Consider the following 21,148-nt stretch of genomic DNA (forward strand, 5'->3'; position numbering starts at 1 on the left):
GATGGGTCACGGCTGTGATGGTAGTACATCCTCAAGTTAGAGATAACTAGAGGGAGGGAGGTAACCATCTGTGGGGGCCAAAGGGAGAGAAGTCCTGATGACTCTGAGATTTCAAGGCTGTGAACAGAGGATGGCTCCTTGGAGGTGCCTCCTACAAGCTGGAGGTGGCTTCCCAATCTAAAGCCACCCACCCACTGGGCATTCCTAGCCTGCAGGCCCGCTTGGGGGTAGGCTTTCCCTTCCCAGCTCCTCCCTGCCCCCTCTGCAGAAAGCCTGAGACATTCCTCATTTCTCCAGCTTCTTGTTTCTCTAATTTTATGATTGTATGAAAATAAGGTTCCCAAATTGCCTTTAATTAGCTTTAATAAGACAGCCTTTTTGCTAATTAAAATGATTATTAAGAAACCATTTATTGAGAATGAACACAGTTGTTAGAACCTAGGAGAATTCTGAACCCTTAATAATAATAACAGCAGCCATCACCAGGCCTGGGGGCCACCAGTTCACCTGCCCCACTCCTGCATTCAAATGGGGTGGCACTCTGGCAAAGGGCCCAAGATTTCAGCCCTCTCCCTCTCCAGGTGTCTCCAGGACCAAATGCTGCCTGCATTGCTAGGACTGTTCATTTCCCCAGCACTGGGGTTCTCACTGCAGAATATGGGCAGGGGACATAATCACTGGGGTTTACTTGTCAAAGCCCCAGCATAGGGAGCAAAGATGGGCAGGCAGACAGAGGCCTGCGAAACCTCCATACTGACTTCATCGCCCTGGAGCTGGGCCTCCCAGACTGTGAGAAAAGTGGGTGGTGGGCCCGGATGGCCTCAGAGGTTCCTACACCTCTTGGAGCGTGGTGATGCTAAGTCACCGGACAGAGCCCGCACTCTTGTCAATGCGCCCCTCTGGATAATGCTGGAGCGTGGGACTGGCAGAGCCATGCAGCTCAGTGCAGTTCTCCTCTGCGACAGGGTTGTACAGGCAGCCAGAGCAAGGGACTCCTGTGGCGAAACGCCTGAGAATCATCGGAGACACCGTGGCTCCCGCAAGGAAGAAGCGGGGCGCAGGATAGCAAGGCGAGACCCAGGCGCTGGGCCCGAGGCCTGTAGATGTAGCTCCCAGGTCCCCCGACCTCCGGATCCCCGGCCGAGACTCCCTCCCCGACCCTCTCTACCCTGCCCCCCGCTGCAGGAGGGCTTGTGCTGTCATCTTTTCCTGAAGGCAGCCTGGGAGCCAAAGTCTGGAGGAGGCTGGACCGCGTCTGGAAGCAACACCCGGGGCAGGGGAGGGGAGAGGGACAACTCGGATCGAACGTGGTGCAGAAATTCGGGCCGGAGGAGAGGCCCCGGGCATTTTCTGGGGACGTCGTCTGGGCTGTGTCTGCCTTCCCGGGAGCCGTGGGTCCAGCTGTGCCCTGTCCCCCCTCTTCCCCACTGTCCTCCTAGGGTCCTTCGAGGGACTTGGTTGGCAGTGTATTAAGAATATATTTAAATATTACAGGGGAAAGAATGTGGGCTTTGAGTCCCACAGCCCTGGGTTCAAGGTGGCCGCGTTACTAGCTTTGTGACCTTTTGTGACTCTTTACCGATCCTTAGTTTCTTCCCAAGGATCGACTGGAAGGACTGTGTGCAGCAGGGACGCTGAGGGGGCCCAGTCGGAAACTTGGGACAGAAGCGCTAGGGTCGGAGGGCTGTGCACTCACTCGTGCGGGCGGAGAAGCTTCAGGACCCTAACCCAAGGCTCCGCCGGCCCCTCCCAGCGGCCCCTCCCTGCACCAAGGACTCTCCGGCAGTTAGGTCAGCGCCGGAAGGCTCAATGGAGACCTCTGTAGGGGTCCAATCGCCCTCGAGTCGCCGGGGTGGGGCCGGGGCCTGGGTGCTGCGTCAAAGCTCCCCAGGGGTTCTTCCGTGCAGCCAGGGTTGAGAACCAGTTTCCCTGAAGGAATAAACAAAGAGGCCTTGGCGGGGAGGGAGAGGATGGAGCAGGTGGGTCCCCTCTCGTCTGCAGGTGGCCCCTTCGCACCACACTCATATGCCCCGCGGATCCAGCCACATGCCCGCCCATGTACACACGCACGCTCAGATGGACCCACGCTTATCCATATACACACACACTCCCATTCACACCGTCACGGACACTCACACCCACACCGCCCGTCTTCTCCGGGCGAGCCTCGCGGCCGGGACCCTCCCCGGCTGGGATGGACACCCGCGATGGGGTCCGGCCCTGGCTCTCCCAGGGTCTAGGGCCCGGCAGCCCCCGGCGCTCTGCTGCCGGTGACAGCGCGGTTCCGCTGAGCCCCCGCCGGGCCGCGCCGCGCCGCGCTTGCTCCGGCTCTTTGTTATGCTAATTCCCCTTCCCAGCTGGTGCCAGCTGCCTGCACAATGAGCGCCGGGAGCCCTCGCCAGCCAGGGAGTGGGGGCGGGGTGGGGGGTGGGAGCTCCGCGCCCTGCACCCGGGATCCTGGCCTGGCCCAGCCTGGTGAGGTGGTGAGTGGCCCAATAAGCATCCTTCCCTGCATCCTCCCCTCCCCCACGCTTGCAGGGCCGCACCCCTCGGGGCCTGTAGGGCATCCACTGATTCATTCCAGCCGCCCCGGCTGCCCGCCCTCCAGGTGCCAGGGCTTGATGAAAAGTAAAAGGCTCCTCTGCGGCTTGAGAGCAGTGCGGATGAAAGGGAAGCAGCCGCCTCCCAGACCACACAGCTAATCCTCCTGTAAACCTCGAGCAAATAAGGGGAGAGGAAGAACAGGCCCGCTGCAGATGTGGAGTAGCAGCCTCCGGGGATCCCCAAATTAAAACTCGTGCAGGGGAAGCACTTGGACCACCACCAAATGACACTAATTGGGTTATGGGACCATAATCTTGGCTCTTATGAAAAAAAACCAACAACAGTTATAGTCACAGCTGCAAGGACTGTCTTCATAAAAAGAAGGGGGGAAAGTCCGCTATTTTATTACTCATAAACATGAGAGAGAAGAGGGTTCGCGGGTCTCCTGCCTGCGTAGGGCAGGCGGGCTGGTGGCTTGAAGGAGAGGATAACTTGGTGCCAGGAGGAGCAGCGCTGTGGCTGGCTGGCTCGGTGATGTGTGGAGCTAATGGGCTAATGTAGGGGGGAGCACTCTGGAAGGAGGGGGAGGGGGCTGTACTGAGACACCGCGGGGGAGCATGGCCTATCTGGAGGAATGTATTTCAGACAATAGGTTAGCAGCCATATGCAGAACATCATTCTGGACAGGAAAACTACGAGATGTATTCTTTTAAGAGACATCCAGAAGCAGTTTCTCAGTTTCACTGGCAGCAGAGGGTAGTGGGAGTGATGGGTAGGCATCCTGGGGAAGGAAAGGTTGGGATGACAAGTGTAAAAAATGCAGGTGAAAATCTTCAGAGAGATCTGTTGGTTGTTAGAATCACAAAGGTTAGGGCCAGAAGAGACCGATCTTAGATGCCATCTGAGTTCAGCCTCATCATTTGACAGATGGAATATTAAGACCCAGAGATGTTAAGGGACTTGCCATGGGGAGACTGCTAGTGGGTGGTAGGAATGGGCAAGAGACTGTCTCCTAACTCCTACTCTTGTGCTCACAACATTAATTTGGTAATAATTTTTTTTTTTTTTTTTTTTTTTTTTTTTTAAGAAACAGCAGTCATTTGACCAGAAATCAATACAATACACTGCAGGGAAATAAAAAGTTAGAAATTTTTTAAATGAGTCATTATAAACCTTTTTGTGATCCATAATGAGGATGAGAGTTGGAACTCAGTCAGTTCTTACAGATTCTATCTCAGAGTTCTTCCTAGTATGTGTCCACTTATTCATCCATTACAACACCCAGGAGGACTGACGGCCCCAGGATTCCTTTGTGGGTCCTTTCGGTGCAGGGACCAATACTATTTCCAGACAGAGAGATGCCCCCAAACCCCATCCCTCATTGCCCCTCTACACTAAGTCATCTTGGCTAAAACCAGCTGAGTTAAGGCTAGACTGGTTGAGAATTCCAATCAGTCATGCTTCCTCATTGGTATTCTACTCACAGGAAAATAAAAGTATCTTCTCCAGCTGCTGGGTGCCCAGACACAGAGAGGACAAGGATCGGCCAGCTGAGATCTCCCTGGGCAGATAGAGGTGTCCCCGCTTCCTAGTGCCTCTCTCAGCTGAAATGGCAACTACTGGTACCATTCATGAGATCTTAGAGGCTGTTGGGGTAGGAGGAGAACCTGTTGAAGAGAAGTCTTGGAAAGGCCATGGCACAACACTGCATTTTCTTTCATTATATTTGGGTGCCTGTTTCTCATTCTCAAACCATATGGTTCAGTTTGATTCTCATTTCAGATCTACTAGTCAGCAAACATCACTATAAGTGTACCTCACCTTATAGAAAGATACAAGTTCTTGAAAAGTTAGGGGGAGATGGAAATGTCATTTGTTAAAGGGAATCCTATTTTGAAGCCATCGGTTGGGCTTTGAGTTTAAAGGGGTAGGGATAATCACTCCCTAGCTGATCTGCTTTTTGTTATTTTTAAAAAATACTTTATTTAGGGGCATCCGGGTGGCTTAGTGGGCTAAGCCTTTGCCTTTGGCTCAGGTCATGATCTCGGGGTCCTGGGATCAAGTCCTGCATTGGGCTCCCTGCTTAGCGGGGAGCCTAACCCCGCCCCCATCCCGCCTGCCTCTCTACCTACTTGTGATCTCTCTCCATCAAATAAATAAATAAAATCTTTAAAAACAAATGAATAAATATTTTATTTATTTATTTGACAGAGGATCACAAGTAGGCAGAGAGAGAAACAGGCTCCCCACTGAGCAGAGAGCTTGATGGGTGGCTGGATCCCAGGACCCTAGGATCATCACCTGAACCAAAGGCAGGTACCTAATTAACTTAGCCACCCATGTGCCTCAGTTAATCTGCTTTTTAAAACTTAGATCTTGTAGGTGAAAACCGTGTCTTAGTTATTTTATGACAGGCCATGTCCTCAAAGTTACAGTTAACCAGGAAATAATTCTTTGGTCTCCATTACCAGATGTAGGAACACTAGAAATCATTTTGGGTCTAAGTTATCCATATTTGATACTGTATTTTTCTCTGAGTAAAAACTAAATCTAAGAGAATAATACCATAATTGAATAAGCTTGAACTTTGACAAATCCTAGGATGAGTCAGAAGTTAATGGTTTTTCATCTTTTCATTTATAAGGTTTATACCTCTTATTCCCTTCAGATAGTCAGAGAGATCTGAGATCTGACTGAGAGAGATCCTCAGATCCTATCTATGAAACCAATTGTATTTATTAAACATAATGCCTTCATTTTCCCAGAGTTCCTTCTTGATTTGTGCTGTGTGAACCCAGAGCTGGTTCAGTTCCAAGCAACAGTCAAGAAATCTGCCATGGGTTAGCCTATGCAGCTGCTTTCAGGAAATTTTATGATTTCCAGTAAACCTTTTGAAATGTTAAAAATATCTCAAGAACCCTAGTGACTACTTTCATAGCTGTCTGCGGGTCCTAGGTCTCCAGGCTTGACATCATCTCTGTATTTGTTTGAAGCTTGTTGTACAGAACCCAAAAGGCTGAACGCTTTCCACAAAAAGGAGAATCAGGAGCTGTCAAGGTCCTGCCTTCGGGGCATCCAGGGACATTCATGGAGATCTCACGGAGATTCACCGTGACTGCATATCCATCATGTGTATCCAGGCAAGGACCAGTCACTCTCTGATATTAAAGTCTTTAAACCTGGCAAACTCGCCAGGTGTGTACATTATGCCACCTCATTTTATAGACAAGAAAATCACGGCACCAGGAAGTCAAGGGGCTGCAAGCCAAGGTCAAGACTGCACAGCTACAGTGACAGAGTGGGATTTGTACCCAAGCAGTAATTCTAAATCCCACTTTTAACCCTCTGCTCTATTGCAGCCTCACGAGAAACTTACAATTGCTATGCAGTTCAACTGAACAGGAGAGAGGTGCCTTGGACTAATAACTATACCTAGTAACCAAGATCATTTGATGGATTAATTGAAAAGCACACGGCATCTAAGGGCTTGGAAAACTAGGAGAAAAGCTCCCAGCTCCCAGAAAGACCAGACAACCCATTTCTCTCTTCTTGCAAAAACATAAAGGAAATCCTTTCGTCCCTGAAATTGTTTTCCTGTCTTCCTAAAGAAGTTGATCTCCCAAAAAAAAGGTCATTCCTTTTTCATCTTTAGACTTTTCCTTAAAGAAAGTGAGTTCATTCTGCAATGCATGCGGGCCACTGTCAATCTCGGACTTCTGGCACTCTACTCCACCACAGAGCAGCTCCCAACCTCTTGCTGAAAACCCATGCCTCATAGCCTGTCATTCTCCATCTTTGCTCTATCATGCACACAGGTGTTTTGTGAGTTTCGGGGAAGCCTGAGTGCTGGGCCAGGTGCACTGAGAAAGTTCGGCTTCATCAATTGCCAGGATAGTTTATATCTGATTGTAGCTCATTGCACTCACCTCAGAAAACATCCGCAGGCATACTTAGGCTGGCATTGGCAGGGAAAGGAGTGTCACATGCCTGATGCATGGATGCAGCTGCTGCCATGGAATGACCTGGATGAAGGCAATCCCTGTTGAAAGCCACGCCAGGCTGGGCAGCACTGACCGTGGGGCAGATTGGGTCTCTCCCAAATTTCACTATTTGTCCATTGTCTTGAGATCTTGGCAGAAAGAGGGATCACAACTTACGTCCTTGCAAGTTTTCTAGGTGTGTTCTATCCCTCAGATATGGCATTTTATAAGATTTTATAATTTTAAATCAAAGGAGTGATTATAAAAATGGGGTTGAGAAACACGTGGGTACTTCATGAGCAACGAATGACTAATTCGTCTCCATACGTTCTATCAGTTTCACCACGGTCAAAAGCAGGTGTTTCCAGGCTATGAATAAGTAGTTTGCATTCTCAAAATTAACAAATTGGACCAACACCAAGGAAAAAAACAACAACCATAGCTAGCCCACCAGAGAACTGTTTACCAAAGAAGCTGAAGCTCATAGCAATGGTTTGCAAACTCCACCAGGCGAGCTTGTGTAAATGCCCTTCATGTAGTCATGGTTCTTCAGCCTGTCACAGATACTGGAGGGAAACGCAGAAACAGGAAATTACAGACTATTTTAAACAGCATGTTTTATTAAACTCACTTGCTGATGCACTTTATGGCAGGATGCGAGATTCAAGTGTTCATAACTTACATCTTTTCAAGTGCTTTTCCTGAGTGAATTCTCCCAGTTGAAATACGGCATGTACGCAGGGCTGGAAACAATCTCTAAAGTAGTAACTGTTTCACCCTCGGTCATGTAGCTCTCACAACCAATGGAGCAGTGCTAGCCATGTGCAGATAATCGACCTCGCTTACACACTGTACTGTGTAGGAAAGCCATGGAGGCCTTGAGTAGTGACTTACAAGATCCTGAATGCATTTCAGGTTAAGCCGCAATCAGAGCACAGCGATCTTAACATGAATTACTAGAAACCGTACATTGTCTCTCATCACTGAAATACTGATGTCATTCCTCTCTTCATGCGCAGTTCTGCATCTTGTTTAAACCATCATTGTTCAGGACCTGCTGCACCCTCGTTTTGGAAACGGCCTAGCAAAATAGGCAAGGATAACCTTAACTATGAATGAAATAGCTTCAAATTTAAGGGGCTGTCATTAAAATGGATTTGAACAGCTAATTATTTTCAAAAGCATTTTCTGCTCACAACTTGTTTGAGGAATAGAAAAGCCTAGTTATGTTACATGGGAATCCTATATCCTTGTCTGATATTTATTGTTAAGTTGACAACTCTTAACGCCCATGTCTGCTCCAAGTTGTTCTCAGCTCTTCTCTAGACACACCGAAAGGAAGTCATTAAGTGGAGCTGTAATACAAGTTCATGACTGGAGGGCTGGGTAGCCCTGCTTTGATGGAGTTAACTAGGATCTCTTAAAATAAAGGTTCATTCACTTGCTTCTGCCCTTATGAAACAAAACGTTCTGAATCTCTATTGTCTTAAAAGACCATGCCGAAGATGCCTTAACCTACTTAGTCACTGGTAGTAAGATAGCCACTTCCATTGGCTTTGAGTTTTTCTACCAGCTTCCCAAGTCCTGGCCGCTGAAATCCTGTCCTTGGGACCCCTTCAAGGTGAAGGACAGATTCGTAGGATTTTAAGAGTTGGAGGCAAAGCACGGTTGATATCTGTGCTCCTTTGAAGTGACTCTGCCAGACCATCTTCTACAATTGCCACTATAAGAGGAAGGACCAGAGGCAAAGGTTAATGATTTGGTTAACGAGGTGCACCTAGATGCCTCAGGGAGTAGCAATTAAAGGCATTCTTGGGGGGAGCTGGGCCATTTTAAGTGAAGATTTCGCCTCATTTAACTTTTAAAAGTCTGGAATCTGTCCTATCAGGTTCTCCTTAAAGCAGAGCCCAGTCATGAGAAAGGGTGCTACTTCCAGTGGGTAGACAGAGTATGGGGTGCAGAGTGTTTTAGCCTTACCAGTCTCTGAGACAGAACTCTAGAACCTAGTCAGTAAATTATTATCTATGCCTTGGGCACCTGGAAAGACTGAACTGAGTATCTTCTGAATAGAAATGGTGAAACAGGCCCCTAAGAGGCCCTAATGCTCTTATACCAACCAAAGGAACATTCTTATTTGGATGGGTGTTTAGGGGTTTTCGGGGAAGGAGTGGAGGCATGTCTTTTGGTATGCTAGAAATGTCTTAGGGACAAAAGCTTGATGACTAAAAATTACAAATTTTAATGCTGCTGAATTCAAAGGCCCCTAATCGTCCAGTAGAGAAGCTCCAATGGGTTCTGCTGTAGATGCCTGAGGCCACAGCTCAGGTGAGGGCTCTGGAAAATCATCACCTGTCACTTTACAACTTTGACCATCAAGAGGAACATTATCTGATAATGTGGGGGAGGGGGGCTTTCTAAAGAGCAAAAGGGATGTAATTTCTTTCATATGTAAATCTCTTGGATTTATTACATTCATAGTAAGAATGTTACACGTGACAATTAAGCTCCCAACAAGCTTTCTCCCTTTATCAAATGAAATGTTAGCCTCTACTAGCAACCTTAAAACAGAGTGGTATGGAATACCAGCAGTAATCTATTGCTATTTTGACTGCTGACATACAGGTCATCTTTGTGACAATTTGACATTCCATAAAGCGATCAGCCAGGATTCCTTCAGTATTTGTGTTACTATTTTTGTTTTTTTGGTCAGAAACTTTGCAAAAATGAAAAAATCTTTAGATTCTTAAAGATAAAACCTTCTTGATGACCAACCACATCATTTATTAACATTGGCCTCTTAATTAACGGAAATCTAACTCACAAACTAGGACCATTCTAAAACACCTGTCAGGTTGACCTCTTGAAAGAAGTCTTTCATTTTGAATACTCCCGTGTGGCCACTGCCCACTAGACATCTTGAGTTTTTTAAAGGAGAAAGAGCAACGGAAAACAGAAACATTGCCGATGATCATTAAAATTTAGGAAATCTTAATGCATTTTGATCATTTTAATAAATATATATCAAGAAAACCTCACTTTATTACAACACATTCATATACAAGCATCTATCATCTAAGTTTTCAACATCAAATGTTTATCAAATATTGAAAATAAAGGACAAAATGTTACTAGACTATTAGCCATAACACAAGAACATGTTTTAAAAATTGGTCCTTGTGGACATTGTCCAAATGATGATCCTACTCATACACTGTATGAATGAGACCTATATTTAATATTAATAGCATAATAAAAAAGCTTTTATCTTGGAGAAACTGGGAGGACTTATTTCCTCCATTTGGCATTTGGTTCCTGTGAAGTACTGTTTAAGGAGGCCCAAGTCAATTAGCAATCTTGGAAACTGGAGTACAGTTTAGCAGGAGGAGTTGGCTGGAGTAGGAGGACGGACGGTCAGAGGGGCACTCTGAACACTCTTGCAAATGTACAAATTAAAGAAATCATTGAGAAAACTGTGGCCCGAATACATGGTAGCTATTGCCAACTGAGTCCCATTTCTCCAAAATAACTTTCCAAAACCTAAAGTCTTTACATTCTTTAAGATAAAACCTTATTGATCACCACATCATTTATTAACATTGTGCTTCTTAATCAACAGCAAAAGTCATATATAAAAAACCACATGCTTTTATAATCTAAACGAGTGAAATGATGCAAAACAGATTAAAGTATAATGCATGCCACCGGTTCATGAACTTCATTGGACAAGGAAACAAAACAAAACAAAACAACCCAAAACCCAAAAAACCCAAACCCCAGCAACAGACCCGTTGCCATAGAAAAGCTCAAGCAGCTTAGTGCTGGTTTCTAACAGCTCTATTGTTTCCCCCATCCCTTTCTAAAAATGCCAAATCCAAAAGCAATTGGGCATCAAAAAACAAAGGAAGAATAGAGATGTTGAATCAAAAGTTAAACACAATAGTTTCGAAGTTAACGGTTTCCAAACAATACTGATCCACCCTGTGTATTTTTTTCCTGTTTGTTAAATCCCTGCTGTAACTCTGATTTATCCTTAATTTTCACATTGGCAAAAATTAAGATAAAGTAAGGCACCAAAAATCGCCCTGTATAACACCTCTCTAACTGCCTGATCACGCATCGCAGGCAAGCCAGGAACTCGCAGGGATTACCCTTTTCCACATATTGTTGATTGCCACCCCTAGACAGGTGTTTCATTATGTTACATCCTATTTTCGTCTGTCATGCAAGACTGTTAAAGACAAGTCCTTAACGGCACGGTGAAGCCACTTCATCTAGCTCCCTGTCTTCAGTCTTTCATTCAGAAAAAAAATACTGTATCACATAGAAGCAGCAGACATCCTTTGCTGGTTATGTTGGTTTGCTGACCAAACAACTACCTAATTGATTGGCGAACGTGTTGCCGTTTCTTAGCTAGTGACAGGCTCCTTGGGGGGGGGGATCATGGAAAGGTCACAAGGGCACACTGTCCCCCAGTCTAATCTACTGGACCTTTTCTGTGAGAAAACTAAGGTTTACTTTTAAGCATCGAGTCAACTGTGTTCTTGGTAACATCACCACATTGAGAAGTAGCTCGCTGATGCCTACTCTACAGAGGATTTACGCAACCTGCTCTCCAGGCATTAAAACGACACGGCGTGTTCATGGCATAATTTTATCAGTTGTACAAAACTATAAAATCCATTCAAAATAAAATCTATGAGAGCTAACTGGTCATGCTGTGCATGCTTCAGAGGTTCGGTGGAAAGATGGCTCATAGTTTGCTCCCTTTGCCACAGCACGGTTTGTTACTTGGTGAAGGCTCCTTTTTCCTTAAGGACTTTTTCCAAGACTCACTCACGTTGTTTTTGTCATTATATCCAGTCTCAAAATAATCATAAAATTGGCCTTTGCACTCAAAAGCAAGGTCGTTTCCCACAGGTTCATGGCTTAATGGGCCACCATCCCTGGTGGTGTCGCTATTTGCCTTCTCCTCACTTAATGTGGCCTTTTCCTGAACACCTAGTGACCTGACATTAGTGACAAAGATTTCGCTGGCGGGTACCTGACCATCACCCTTGTAAGCAGACGCACAGCCTACATTGAAATCCACCTGGTGGGAACAACTCGGTAAAGGCAGAGGGGGAGGGGAAGAGGAAGATGAGGAGGAAGAGGGGGCAGTGGTGGAGGCACTTCCGACACTAGCATGGACAGAAAGGGGCAGGTTTAGGTAGTGACCACCACATTCCTGGTAAAAGCAGCAGGCGTGAAACTTTTCACACTCCTCTTTGGCCATCCGCGGTCGTTTTCGGTAAGGACAGTCTTGAGCCAGAAACCACTCTTGGGCAGAGGGGCCGTTGAAAGAGCAGGCAGGAAAGCACCAGTTATTCTGCATGATAATCTCGCCGTGGATCCGTTTCATCAAGTTGTTGATAAGGACGGACCTTCGGAGGTACACTTCAGGATCATCGATAAACTTGAGCTTTTCTAATGACATATACAGGATATGGGCTCGTTCCTCAAAAATCGAGATGGTCTAAAAACCAAACACGGAAGAGAAAACTTAGAGGACGTGGGCTGTGTAAGCATGCCACTGCAGTAGATTTCTTTCTGGGCATGCTGTGGTCCTGTTCCTCCCAGGTTCACTTAGGGATGCTGTCCTCGGTGTTGCTAATGACCCTCCCCGGCTTCCTGCCTCAAAGGTGCAGTCCAAGCACCTGGGAATCCGCTCCCCCTGCAGACCTCAGCAGGGACAGGTGAGGCTGTTTGTGTTTCTGTGGCTGAGGGAGATGCCAAAACACACAACTCCTCTGCCCTACTAGAAGTCAGGGGAGCGGCTTCTCCGGAAGAAAGGGACATAGTAATGAGGGGCGCGAGGAGGGGTTCTCAGTTGCTGGTTATGTTGTTTCTTGATCTGGATGCTAGTTACATAGATATGTTTCTGCTGTGAAATCCAGCAAGCTGTACTCTTAGGATACTTGGGCTTTTCTGTGGGTGTATACAAACCCATGCATGTGCACACACATACACTCGTGTATTTATATGTCGGTGTCTTTTGAAAGATGTCAAAATGCAGGTCATAAGTCTACTTCAAACCCTGGCTAAGAGCACAAGAGCTACATTCAGCGCTGTCCCTCTGGCTTTCACACTTGCAATTATCCTTACTCAACTGAGGGACAGTGATAATTGAGGCTCAGCCCCTGAAACCATCAGTCAGTAGAGGGGCCAAAGCAAGCCTCCTTCTGGGGCCAGGCAGGAGGAGAGATGCAGGAAGGAAATGAGAAGACTCACTTCTGAGCACTATGATACTATCACTGGGTGATGACTAGTATAAATCCAGCAGCTACTGAGAAACAGTCACAACCATAACACAGAAATGAAAGAGGAAATAAACTGCTTATGTCCTGGTGACCAGCTTTTCCAGGTCATATTAAAAAAAAAAAAAAAAAAAAAAGCCACCTGGTAGCATGACCTGAGGAACTGCAAACAAAGCCTGCCCGGGTTAACCAAAGGCAGGAACTATACAGTCAGAGAAAAGCCCAGCATGCACCAACCCATGCCGGTGTCTTTATGAGCAAGGTCAAAGCAACACCTGAAGGATATGCTCGTGAGACGGCAAGGAGAGGGGGTAAGAGGAGATACAGAGGAAGATGAATTGAAAAATTAAAAATCCTCTCCGCCTCTCAGAAAACCATGGTCTGGGTTATACCCTCCTTGATTACATCTGTAGATAGTTTTTTTTTAAAGGAAGAGAACCATAAGGAAAAAGAACTGGTATTTGAAAAGGTTAGGTGGCCAGTTCCTTATTTCTAGGCACTTCCTGGATCCCATTATTTTTTTCTTAAGCATGCAGAAGAGTCAGCTGTGATTTTTCCCAGGGATGAATTACATATTTTAACAAACTAAGCCTCCGTAACGTGTATACAATGCAGTGTGAGTTTTTACTTGCAAGCACACACTCAAGCGATAGTGAGTCTACCTCTAATGGGTCAAGAGAAGCCCCGGGGAAACTGCTCCCAGGTGGGCACACATAGAAGGGGCTCTGGCCATGGGACCTAGAGCGTGGAGAGAGGGGAGATGTCAGGAAAGAATGGTGCATTTCTGCACACATGTGAAAACATGGATGGCTCATAACCACTAACGCAACTTGAGAACAATCAAGACATTTGTAAAAAAGATGTTCCTTGGATTATATAATTTTGTTATTTCTGGGTAGAGGAGCTCCTGCTGGCTCTTTCTTCCACTACTTGTGAAAATAACAGAGGACCCAAAAAAGTGACAACGATTAATATGGCTCTGCTGAGAAGTGGCTCATTTTCATTGCTTGGGTGGAACAATTTAATTTCTGGAAATGGATCAGGCAACTGTTACTAAGTATCTTAAATTCTTAATAAAAATAATGACTATTAAAAAAACATACTTTATGGCTACAGCTGCTGAGTGGTGGGTGAAAATCCTCTTCTTCCACATACTTCCTCTTAAAGTATGTGATCTTGGATGTTGTTATAGGATTTGAAATTCCCCTGTAATGTGATCCTGTGGTAATAAATCAGATACGACAAATGACATGCGGTTTGCCAGAGGTTCTCTAAACAAAATACTTTCCTTATAGAAGATAAGTTGGCTACGTATTTGGCTGTACATGTGATGATTAAAAATAAACATTGGTCTTAATATTTGCTATCATACAGAGGTCTGTGACCCAGGATAGGCAAGGATTTCTAGGTAATCATAAAGGAAAATGACCTATGTCAGCATTTACAAAATACTTAGAATCTTAATTCTATGCACAAACAGCAAAATTCATAAAGGGGAGGATAGTATTTATTCAAACTGCTTAATTAAATCCACGATAATAGGGCACCACTGGTCAAACATATACACCTTTTACCATAAGCACGAATAACCAAATAACTTTAAAATGCTATTGGCTGTGGGTAAAGAAGCAAATGACTATCTGAACATTGGAGTTATAATATTTCTTCTTTCAAAATACGAAACTAAAAAAATTTTAGCTTAAGACTAAAATATGGGTTAACCAAAGTCCTTTTCTCTCTCTCAAAAATGTAACATGTCAATCATGAATTAAATGAGGGTCCAATTTTGAACGAACAGAGCTTTTAATCCCAAATAAACTTCAAGAAGTATTTAGTTTACATTTTAGGTTTTGTTTTTTTTTAAAGCACACCACACAAAAATCCAAGGAACTTATCTTAGAATATAAGAATAAAGAATTAGGAAGAACATACTCCTGTATCTAAAAAAAATTCCCCCTGAATACGAAAGCCAATTGTGTGGTTAGTAAAAAGAGAAGACACATAGCTTCTGGCCCAAAGTGCAGATTCCTTTACGTCTCAGGGGATAAAGATTTCATTGTCAAAAGCTCACCAGGGCTTGTGTACCTCTGAAGAGAACCATGTTCCGCAGGGTGAAAAACCAAAACCCAAACTCAGGGTCTCAAAATCTGGTTTGGTTCTTTAAAAAGTATAGGTGGCATGACTTACACACGAAGCAGCAGCACGTGTAGACGCAGATTTGAATGCAATTTCAGTATCGCCTCTGATCCTCTCCCGGAGCCCAGGGCTCAGTTAAGAGAGGGGCACAGAGAGCCTGGAAGTCCCTGGACTAGCAGCTCTCTCTGGGCTCAGAAGGGCGCCCGGAGACAGGAGACACCAGTCCCGCTCACTAGTCTGGCTGCAGAGGGCAGGGCTGGTGGGGGGAGGTCAAGGGCAGTACCTGCCAGTGGGGGACCGGCTCCCCGGTCTCCCTGCAGAGGAGCCTGTGCTGGCCCAGGGGAACTCGGGCCTCCGTAGCTGTCAGCCTCCCATAGTGTCTGGTACCCAGCAATTTCAGCAGCTCCTTCTGAGACAATGGGCTCGCAGAATCTATTCATGGACAGAACCAGAGTCATCTCTGACCGCCTCAGATCTAAAGAAAAAAAAGAAAGAAAATAGCCCTAGTCAAGAGTAAGCCAGGGGATGGCCTTGGCATGATCATTACTCTGCTTTGGGAAACTTCTGCTTCCCAGTTCTCCCCTTCACCCTGAAAACATTTTATTATTTTTTCAAAGAAAACCTCAGCAAACTCTCTCGCTGCTATTAGCTCAGCCTCTGTGTTCAGCAATCTGCATTTCATGGGCGGATCTTTAAAACCCCATTTCTTATTGTTCTCAGATTCCCCTCAGCCCCATTTGAGACAGCTGCTTTGCCTCCTGAACACATTTTCCCCCTGACCTTCCGGCAGAAAATGTACCGCTAAGAGGCAAGTCCCAAACCCTTGCACCTCCTTTCTATTAATAAGGCAAAATCAATTTTCTAGTCAATCCCGAGAGTCTCCTTTGATGAAATCCGCTAATCAGTCAAAAGGGTGTAGAGGCCAAAATCTCCACCGTCATCCCTGCTGAGGCTCTGGGTCGGCTGGGGCAGGGCGGCTGCCCCCTCCTCTCCTTTCCGCGGGGCCAGATCCTCTACACCAGTTTAGGGCTCCCTCCACTTTCTTCTCCCAAAACGAAGCAGACAGAGACACACTTGGTAGTTGTTTCCACCAGCCCTGATCGGCCTGAACTGGATCTGCCTCCAGTCAAAACACTGTAAGATGAAGACAGAAAATTGGCTCCAGTTTCAAGCCGGGAGTTGCAGCCCCACAGGAGCCAAGCACAACATCAACGGAGCAGGCAGAATATTAAACAGGAGCCAGGGCTTCAGGGCCAGAGGCTGCCTGCAACTCTTTCCTCCGCGAGGCCCAGACACAAGGCAGCAACTTTCCAAGGGGCACCATGCTGCGGCCCTCCTCTCCGGTTCACACCCCTTCCCCCGGGGGGGGGGGGGGCGGCGGCTTGCGGGGAGCCTGGGAGCCTCTTTGCTCCGTGATGCCTGCAGGGCTCCTGATGGGCTCAGGTGCTGTGGGCCACTTCCAGCGGAGTTCTGGGGCTTCACTTGGCCCCAGCTAAGATTCAAGGCAGGGTCAAGGGTGGGTTCAAGGGGAAAGAGTCTGATACTCCGGCAAAAAGACCGATTGGGCCAGAGATCAGTGGTGACGGCAGAGAAGCCTCCGCGCCTTATTAACTGCGAGTTCTTTTGCAAGACCGGAACCTCTCCTATCCCACTCTGCCATTTAAAAGAACTGTCACAAAGACTGATGTCAGGCTTGCTCTCTGAAGATAGATTATCTTTCAAATATACGCTAAGGTGTATTCATGCTTTCTTCTCCAAATGACACAGCTCCTAACATTTTTGGAAAAGGGTGAGTCCCCTGCTGTCCAGCAGGAGGCTAGGATTACCTACGTGTTCTAATGAGGGTTCACTTCGAGGGAAAGGAAGGAAAACCACCAGGAGAAGGGGAGACAGCTTTACAGAAGTGAGGAGGTCTTTATGGCTAACAGCAGCTCTTGACAGCAATGACTCTACTCTTTACCCAGGCTTCTCCTTGAGATCCTAAGTTCTGTCCCAACTTCACTGAAGGATGAAGTAGGGGAAGTCTCGGTGTCAGTGGCTAGAATGAGGACCCAGCGATTTGGGAGGCTAAACCACATACCCCTTCTCTTCTAAAATGCCCTCCAAAGAGGGAGCAGCCAAGGAATTGCTGTAAGTAAAATCTTATTACAAGGCAAAAAAAGAGAGAGAAGTTCGATTATTCTCTAGAAGGAAATGGTGGGGCATGCCATTTATTTTGTTCTTGACTCATCAAAAAATTTACACTACATTGATTTGATAAACCAAGATATTCTGTCTATCACCCCTCAAACTCAGCATCCAAACAAGTTATCGAACCTCATGATAATTTATTCCCTGGGAGACTCTCATAAATGGTCTAACATCTTAACCTATTATAAAAGGCACTTGTACCAGTAAGTGCTCCTGCCAGGAGCATATGAATTATAGCTCTCTCTCAGTAGCCCTCTCTCACTGACTGCAACAGTATTTTCCAGCTTGAAATTCACACTCACTTTTGTGCTGGATTCTGGGAATAAGACCCAAGCTTTTTGTCTACATTGAACTTTTTTTAAAAAAAAGATTTATTTATTTGTGAGAGAGAGAAGGCATGAGTGGTGGGGGGGGCAGGCTCCCCACTGAGCAGGGAGATTGATGTGGGACTGGATCCTGAGCCCAAGGCAGATGCCCAACTGACTGAGCCACCCAGGGGCCACTATATTGAACTTTTATAGCATAAAACCAGAGGAGGTTGACAAATCCACATCTCTTAAGAACATGAAGCATTTGTAGGCCCCTTAATGCAATTACCTTTGTTTAATAGGACATTATATGGTCCTGTGCTATTTTATGTTCCTAAGAGTTTGTTTCCATTTTAATGACTGATCCTTGTGGCTGTTTGGGTTAAGGATTTCAGTTTCTGTTTGTTAGTGTTGATTCCAGCATATGAAATCCTATCAGGATGCATCTGAACTTATAACACAGCTTAGGACTTTTATCTTGGCTTTTTTTTTTCCATTATGGTATCTGATTTCTCTTAACTTTTTCTTTTTGAACTGGAAACTTTTACACACAAAATCCAAAGTCGGAGAAACTGAGTGCCACAAATGGTATTTCTAAGTCTGAATAAAGTATGAATGACTTCGGATTATTTGGGAGCAGACAAGAGATTTTGCAGTGAATTCTTCCTAGTCTATTCAGAATTTATGAAGGGATGTTAAAAAATTAAGAAGGCAAGTTCTACATTCATGAAGCATTAGGACTGGGTGGTGCTATGCACCAATATTTCACATAACTCTTTATTTGTATTATATGTACAGATCCAAACTCATTATTCTCTATAGGATAAGACTTACACTATGATTCTGATACTGAGTTCAGAAGTTTAAATCCACAAATTCATATGTTGTTAATATTAGATATAACCACAAAGATGTACATTTATGGTAAAATTTGTTTTTTTTTTTTAACATCAGAAGTGAGTGGTTTCAAAAGTAGGCGGTTAAAGTGTGTCTGGCCTATATATGGGTTTTAAAAATTTAAAAATAAAAAGCTCCTAACCTCTTATCCCCAGGCTCCTCCTGCATATCTGTTTTGTCACCCAACTGGATGAAATGAAATGACACCTCAAGGATTCCAAGAAGGCTGAGGGCTAAAATGTCATGCTTTTCCAGCAAACGTTCATCGTAAAGTTACCAGGCATTGCTACACAATTTGGTTTTTCCATGAGTTACGCTTGTTCTTTCCAGAAAGCCATTCTAATGCTAATATGAGCGGCTGGCCCACAGATCCGGCCACCTAAGATTCAGTGGCCCCTTGAATCTAACGGGTTCCTGGTCATTCTTCGCTCACCCCTCCCCCCATCTCTCATAGGAAATTAGAGAACATTAAGAGCATTATAGCAGTTAGAGATCGGATTCCCACAGTGAAACGCAGAGAAGTAAAGGGCTCATGTTTTCAATGCACCTTTGGTGCTGCCCAGGTGGAATCAAGCGCCTGACCTCGAAGTTGTGCTTAACAAGATCCCAACAGTTCGTCCAGCTGCTGCTGCTCCTGCTGGTGATGGAAGGGCTGAATTGGTGGAAGGAAATCCTTCAACCCTTCTAAATAGATGTCGCTTTTCTGTCCGTCCCTGCAGTACACCTGTCTACTCTGGAAAGTGCATTTCTCAGCTGTAGCTTCCAGAAGCCCGGAGCTTTAGGGCAGGTCCTGGGGCTAGAAAGGCTGGGGGTGGGCCTGACGGAGAAGATGGGGTGTCCGGGTGTCCGAGCCCTGGCGCCAGATCTCCGCATCCCAGGCCCAAGACAGGGGTCGTGAGGTTTGACGAACCGACCCCCTGCAGGCACCGCGTCCGGGCTCCGGCACTGACACACCCCCAGGGGTCGGTGCCATGGCCCCTGAGCCCCTTCCAGGGTAACGAGCGGAGCCCTGCCGGCCGCCGGCCGCAGGAGAAAGTAAACAACACCCCAAGTGTCTGGGAACAAAGGCAAGTTGTCTTTCCACGGTGCCGGAGCCGTGCGCCTCTCCTTCAGAATAAGAGCTATTATTACTGTTTCTTTTCTTCTTCGTCTTTTTTTTTTTTTTTTTTTTTCTTCAAACAAGTTTCCTTCTAAGGGAAATAAACACCAAAGGTAGGATTCCAAGGAAATGACTCACGGCGGCTGGCAGGGCTCTGGCGAGGCTGGCCCGGGCCCCGCGCTCCAGCCCGCAGCAGATGCCTGCCCGGCCCGCCCTCCCTCGCCGGCCAAGCCCACTCGGAGCCGGAGGCTGGAGGAGCGCCCTGCGCGGCCGTGGGACCCGGGCGGCGGGGGACAGCGCCCGCACCTCCCGCGGGCGACCTCCCTGTGCGCGACACCCTGGCCCCGGGGGGCCGCCCCCCCCCCCCCGCGTCTCCCCAGCCCCAGCCGGGCACTCGGGAAAGTTGCTAGAGCCCAGGAGGCGGGAGGGGAGGAAGGGAGGAGAGAGGCGGAGGCGTGGACCAGGCGGGCAGCAGCCTAGCCCGCCGGGGAGGTGAGCTGAGGACAGAGGAGCCGCCGCCGCCCGCAGCGCGGCTCGGCTCGGCTGCCGGGGAGGAGAGTGCGGGGGCGGAGGTGGCGGAGGACAGAAGGTGTCAGCTCCTGCAGCTATTCCTTTTTCTCTCAGACGCGCGCTCCTGACATCCACAATCCCTCCCTCTCCACCTGCCCCGCGCCGCGGCGACCGGACCCCGGGGCATCCCTCCTACTGACCCCCGGCCCCCAGGGGAAGGGAGGGAGCGGCCGCCGGGGACCCTGGCATCTCCCCGGGGCTGCCATCCCTACCCGCCCCCGGAGTCGGCTCGGTGCGCGCAGGCGGCCGCCGTTCCCGCCCCGGTAAAGGCCCCGCGGCGCACGCCAGCCCCAGGAAAAGCCCGCGCCGCCTCGGCGCCTCTCGCCCCCGCGCCGCCCGGATCCCGCTCCGGCCGGTGCGCGTCCACTCGGCGACCCCGGGGCAGGGAGGGCGTGCGGGGTGGGTGGCGCGGGTGGGCGCGCGCAAACGCCCGCGGGGACCGGCCCTCGCCCTCCACCCGCCCTGGCCTCGCCGCCCGCGCCCGGCCCGGCTCTTACCGCGGGGTCAGCCGGGAGGCGGCGGCCCGAGCGCTCGCGCCGCCGCTGGTCCGCTCTGGGCTCGGCGCCAGCCCGGCCGCCGGTGCACAGTCGCGCGGAGCCCGGCCCGGCGGCCCGGTCGGCGGTGGACGCTGGTGCGCGGCGGGCGAGGGTCCCGGCAGGTCCCGCCGCCGCGACTGGGGCGCCGCGCCGCCGTCGCTGCAGACGGTTATGATAATGAGCGGCTCTGTCTAGCGAAGAGCGTGTGAAACCCGTCAATCCTGTTTGCCATTTCCCCGTGGATTTCCGAGGAGAGGTTCTGCAGGATGCCCCCAGGGTGAGAGAGGGAACATGACAAGCGCGCCCGCTCTCCCGCCCTCCCTCTGCTCCCGCCGCCGCCGCTCCGGAGGCAGCACACGGGGCGCCTTCCCCTCACCCCCACCCCAGCCCGCCCCCTGCCGCCTTCCCTCCTTCCCGCCCTCCCTCCTCCCTCGTCTCCCCTCTCTCCCCTCCCCTCGCCTCCCGGTGCCCGGGGACACGCGGGCCCAGCTCCAGCCCGCAGCCCAGACCCCACGCGCTCCCTGGCTCCCGCCCTAGCCCTGGGGGCTCGGCTCCAGCCGGATAACGTATTCACTATTCACTCTGCAACCTTCTG

The 21,148-nt window shown here is 48.1% G+C and overlaps 1 protein-coding gene across 2 annotated transcripts; it reads right to left on the reverse strand.

The window, feature by feature from the left end:
- Positions 1 to 7,124: 7,124 nt before the first annotated feature.
- SERTAD4 (SERTA domain containing 4) lies at positions 7,125 to 20,894 on the reverse strand. 2 transcript variants are annotated; one of them, XM_059146334.1, is made up of 4 exons: positions 20,515 to 20,894; positions 15,237 to 15,428; positions 13,921 to 14,036; positions 7,125 to 12,036 (listed from the first exon to the last, which is right to left on the reverse strand). In XM_059146334.1, exons 2-4 carry the CDS (start codon positions 15,409 to 15,411, stop codon positions 11,275 to 11,277), a joined length of 1,053 nt encoding a protein of 350 aa, XP_059002317.1. In that variant the 5' UTR covers positions 15,412 to 15,428; positions 20,515 to 20,894; the 3' UTR covers positions 7,125 to 11,274. The 2 variants fall into 2 exon arrangements, with proteins under 2 accessions (XP_059002317.1, XP_059002318.1); XM_059146335.1 differs by lacking the exon at positions 20,515 to 20,894 and adding an exon at positions 16,028 to 16,062.
- Between the last annotated feature and the right edge of the window lie 254 nt (positions 20,895 to 21,148).

Source organism: Mustela lutreola, chromosome 14 (assembly GCF_030435805.1).
Source record: "Mustela lutreola isolate mMusLut2 chromosome 14, mMusLut2.pri, whole genome shotgun sequence".
Classification (NCBI taxonomy): domain Eukaryota; kingdom Metazoa; phylum Chordata; class Mammalia; order Carnivora; family Mustelidae; genus Mustela; species Mustela lutreola.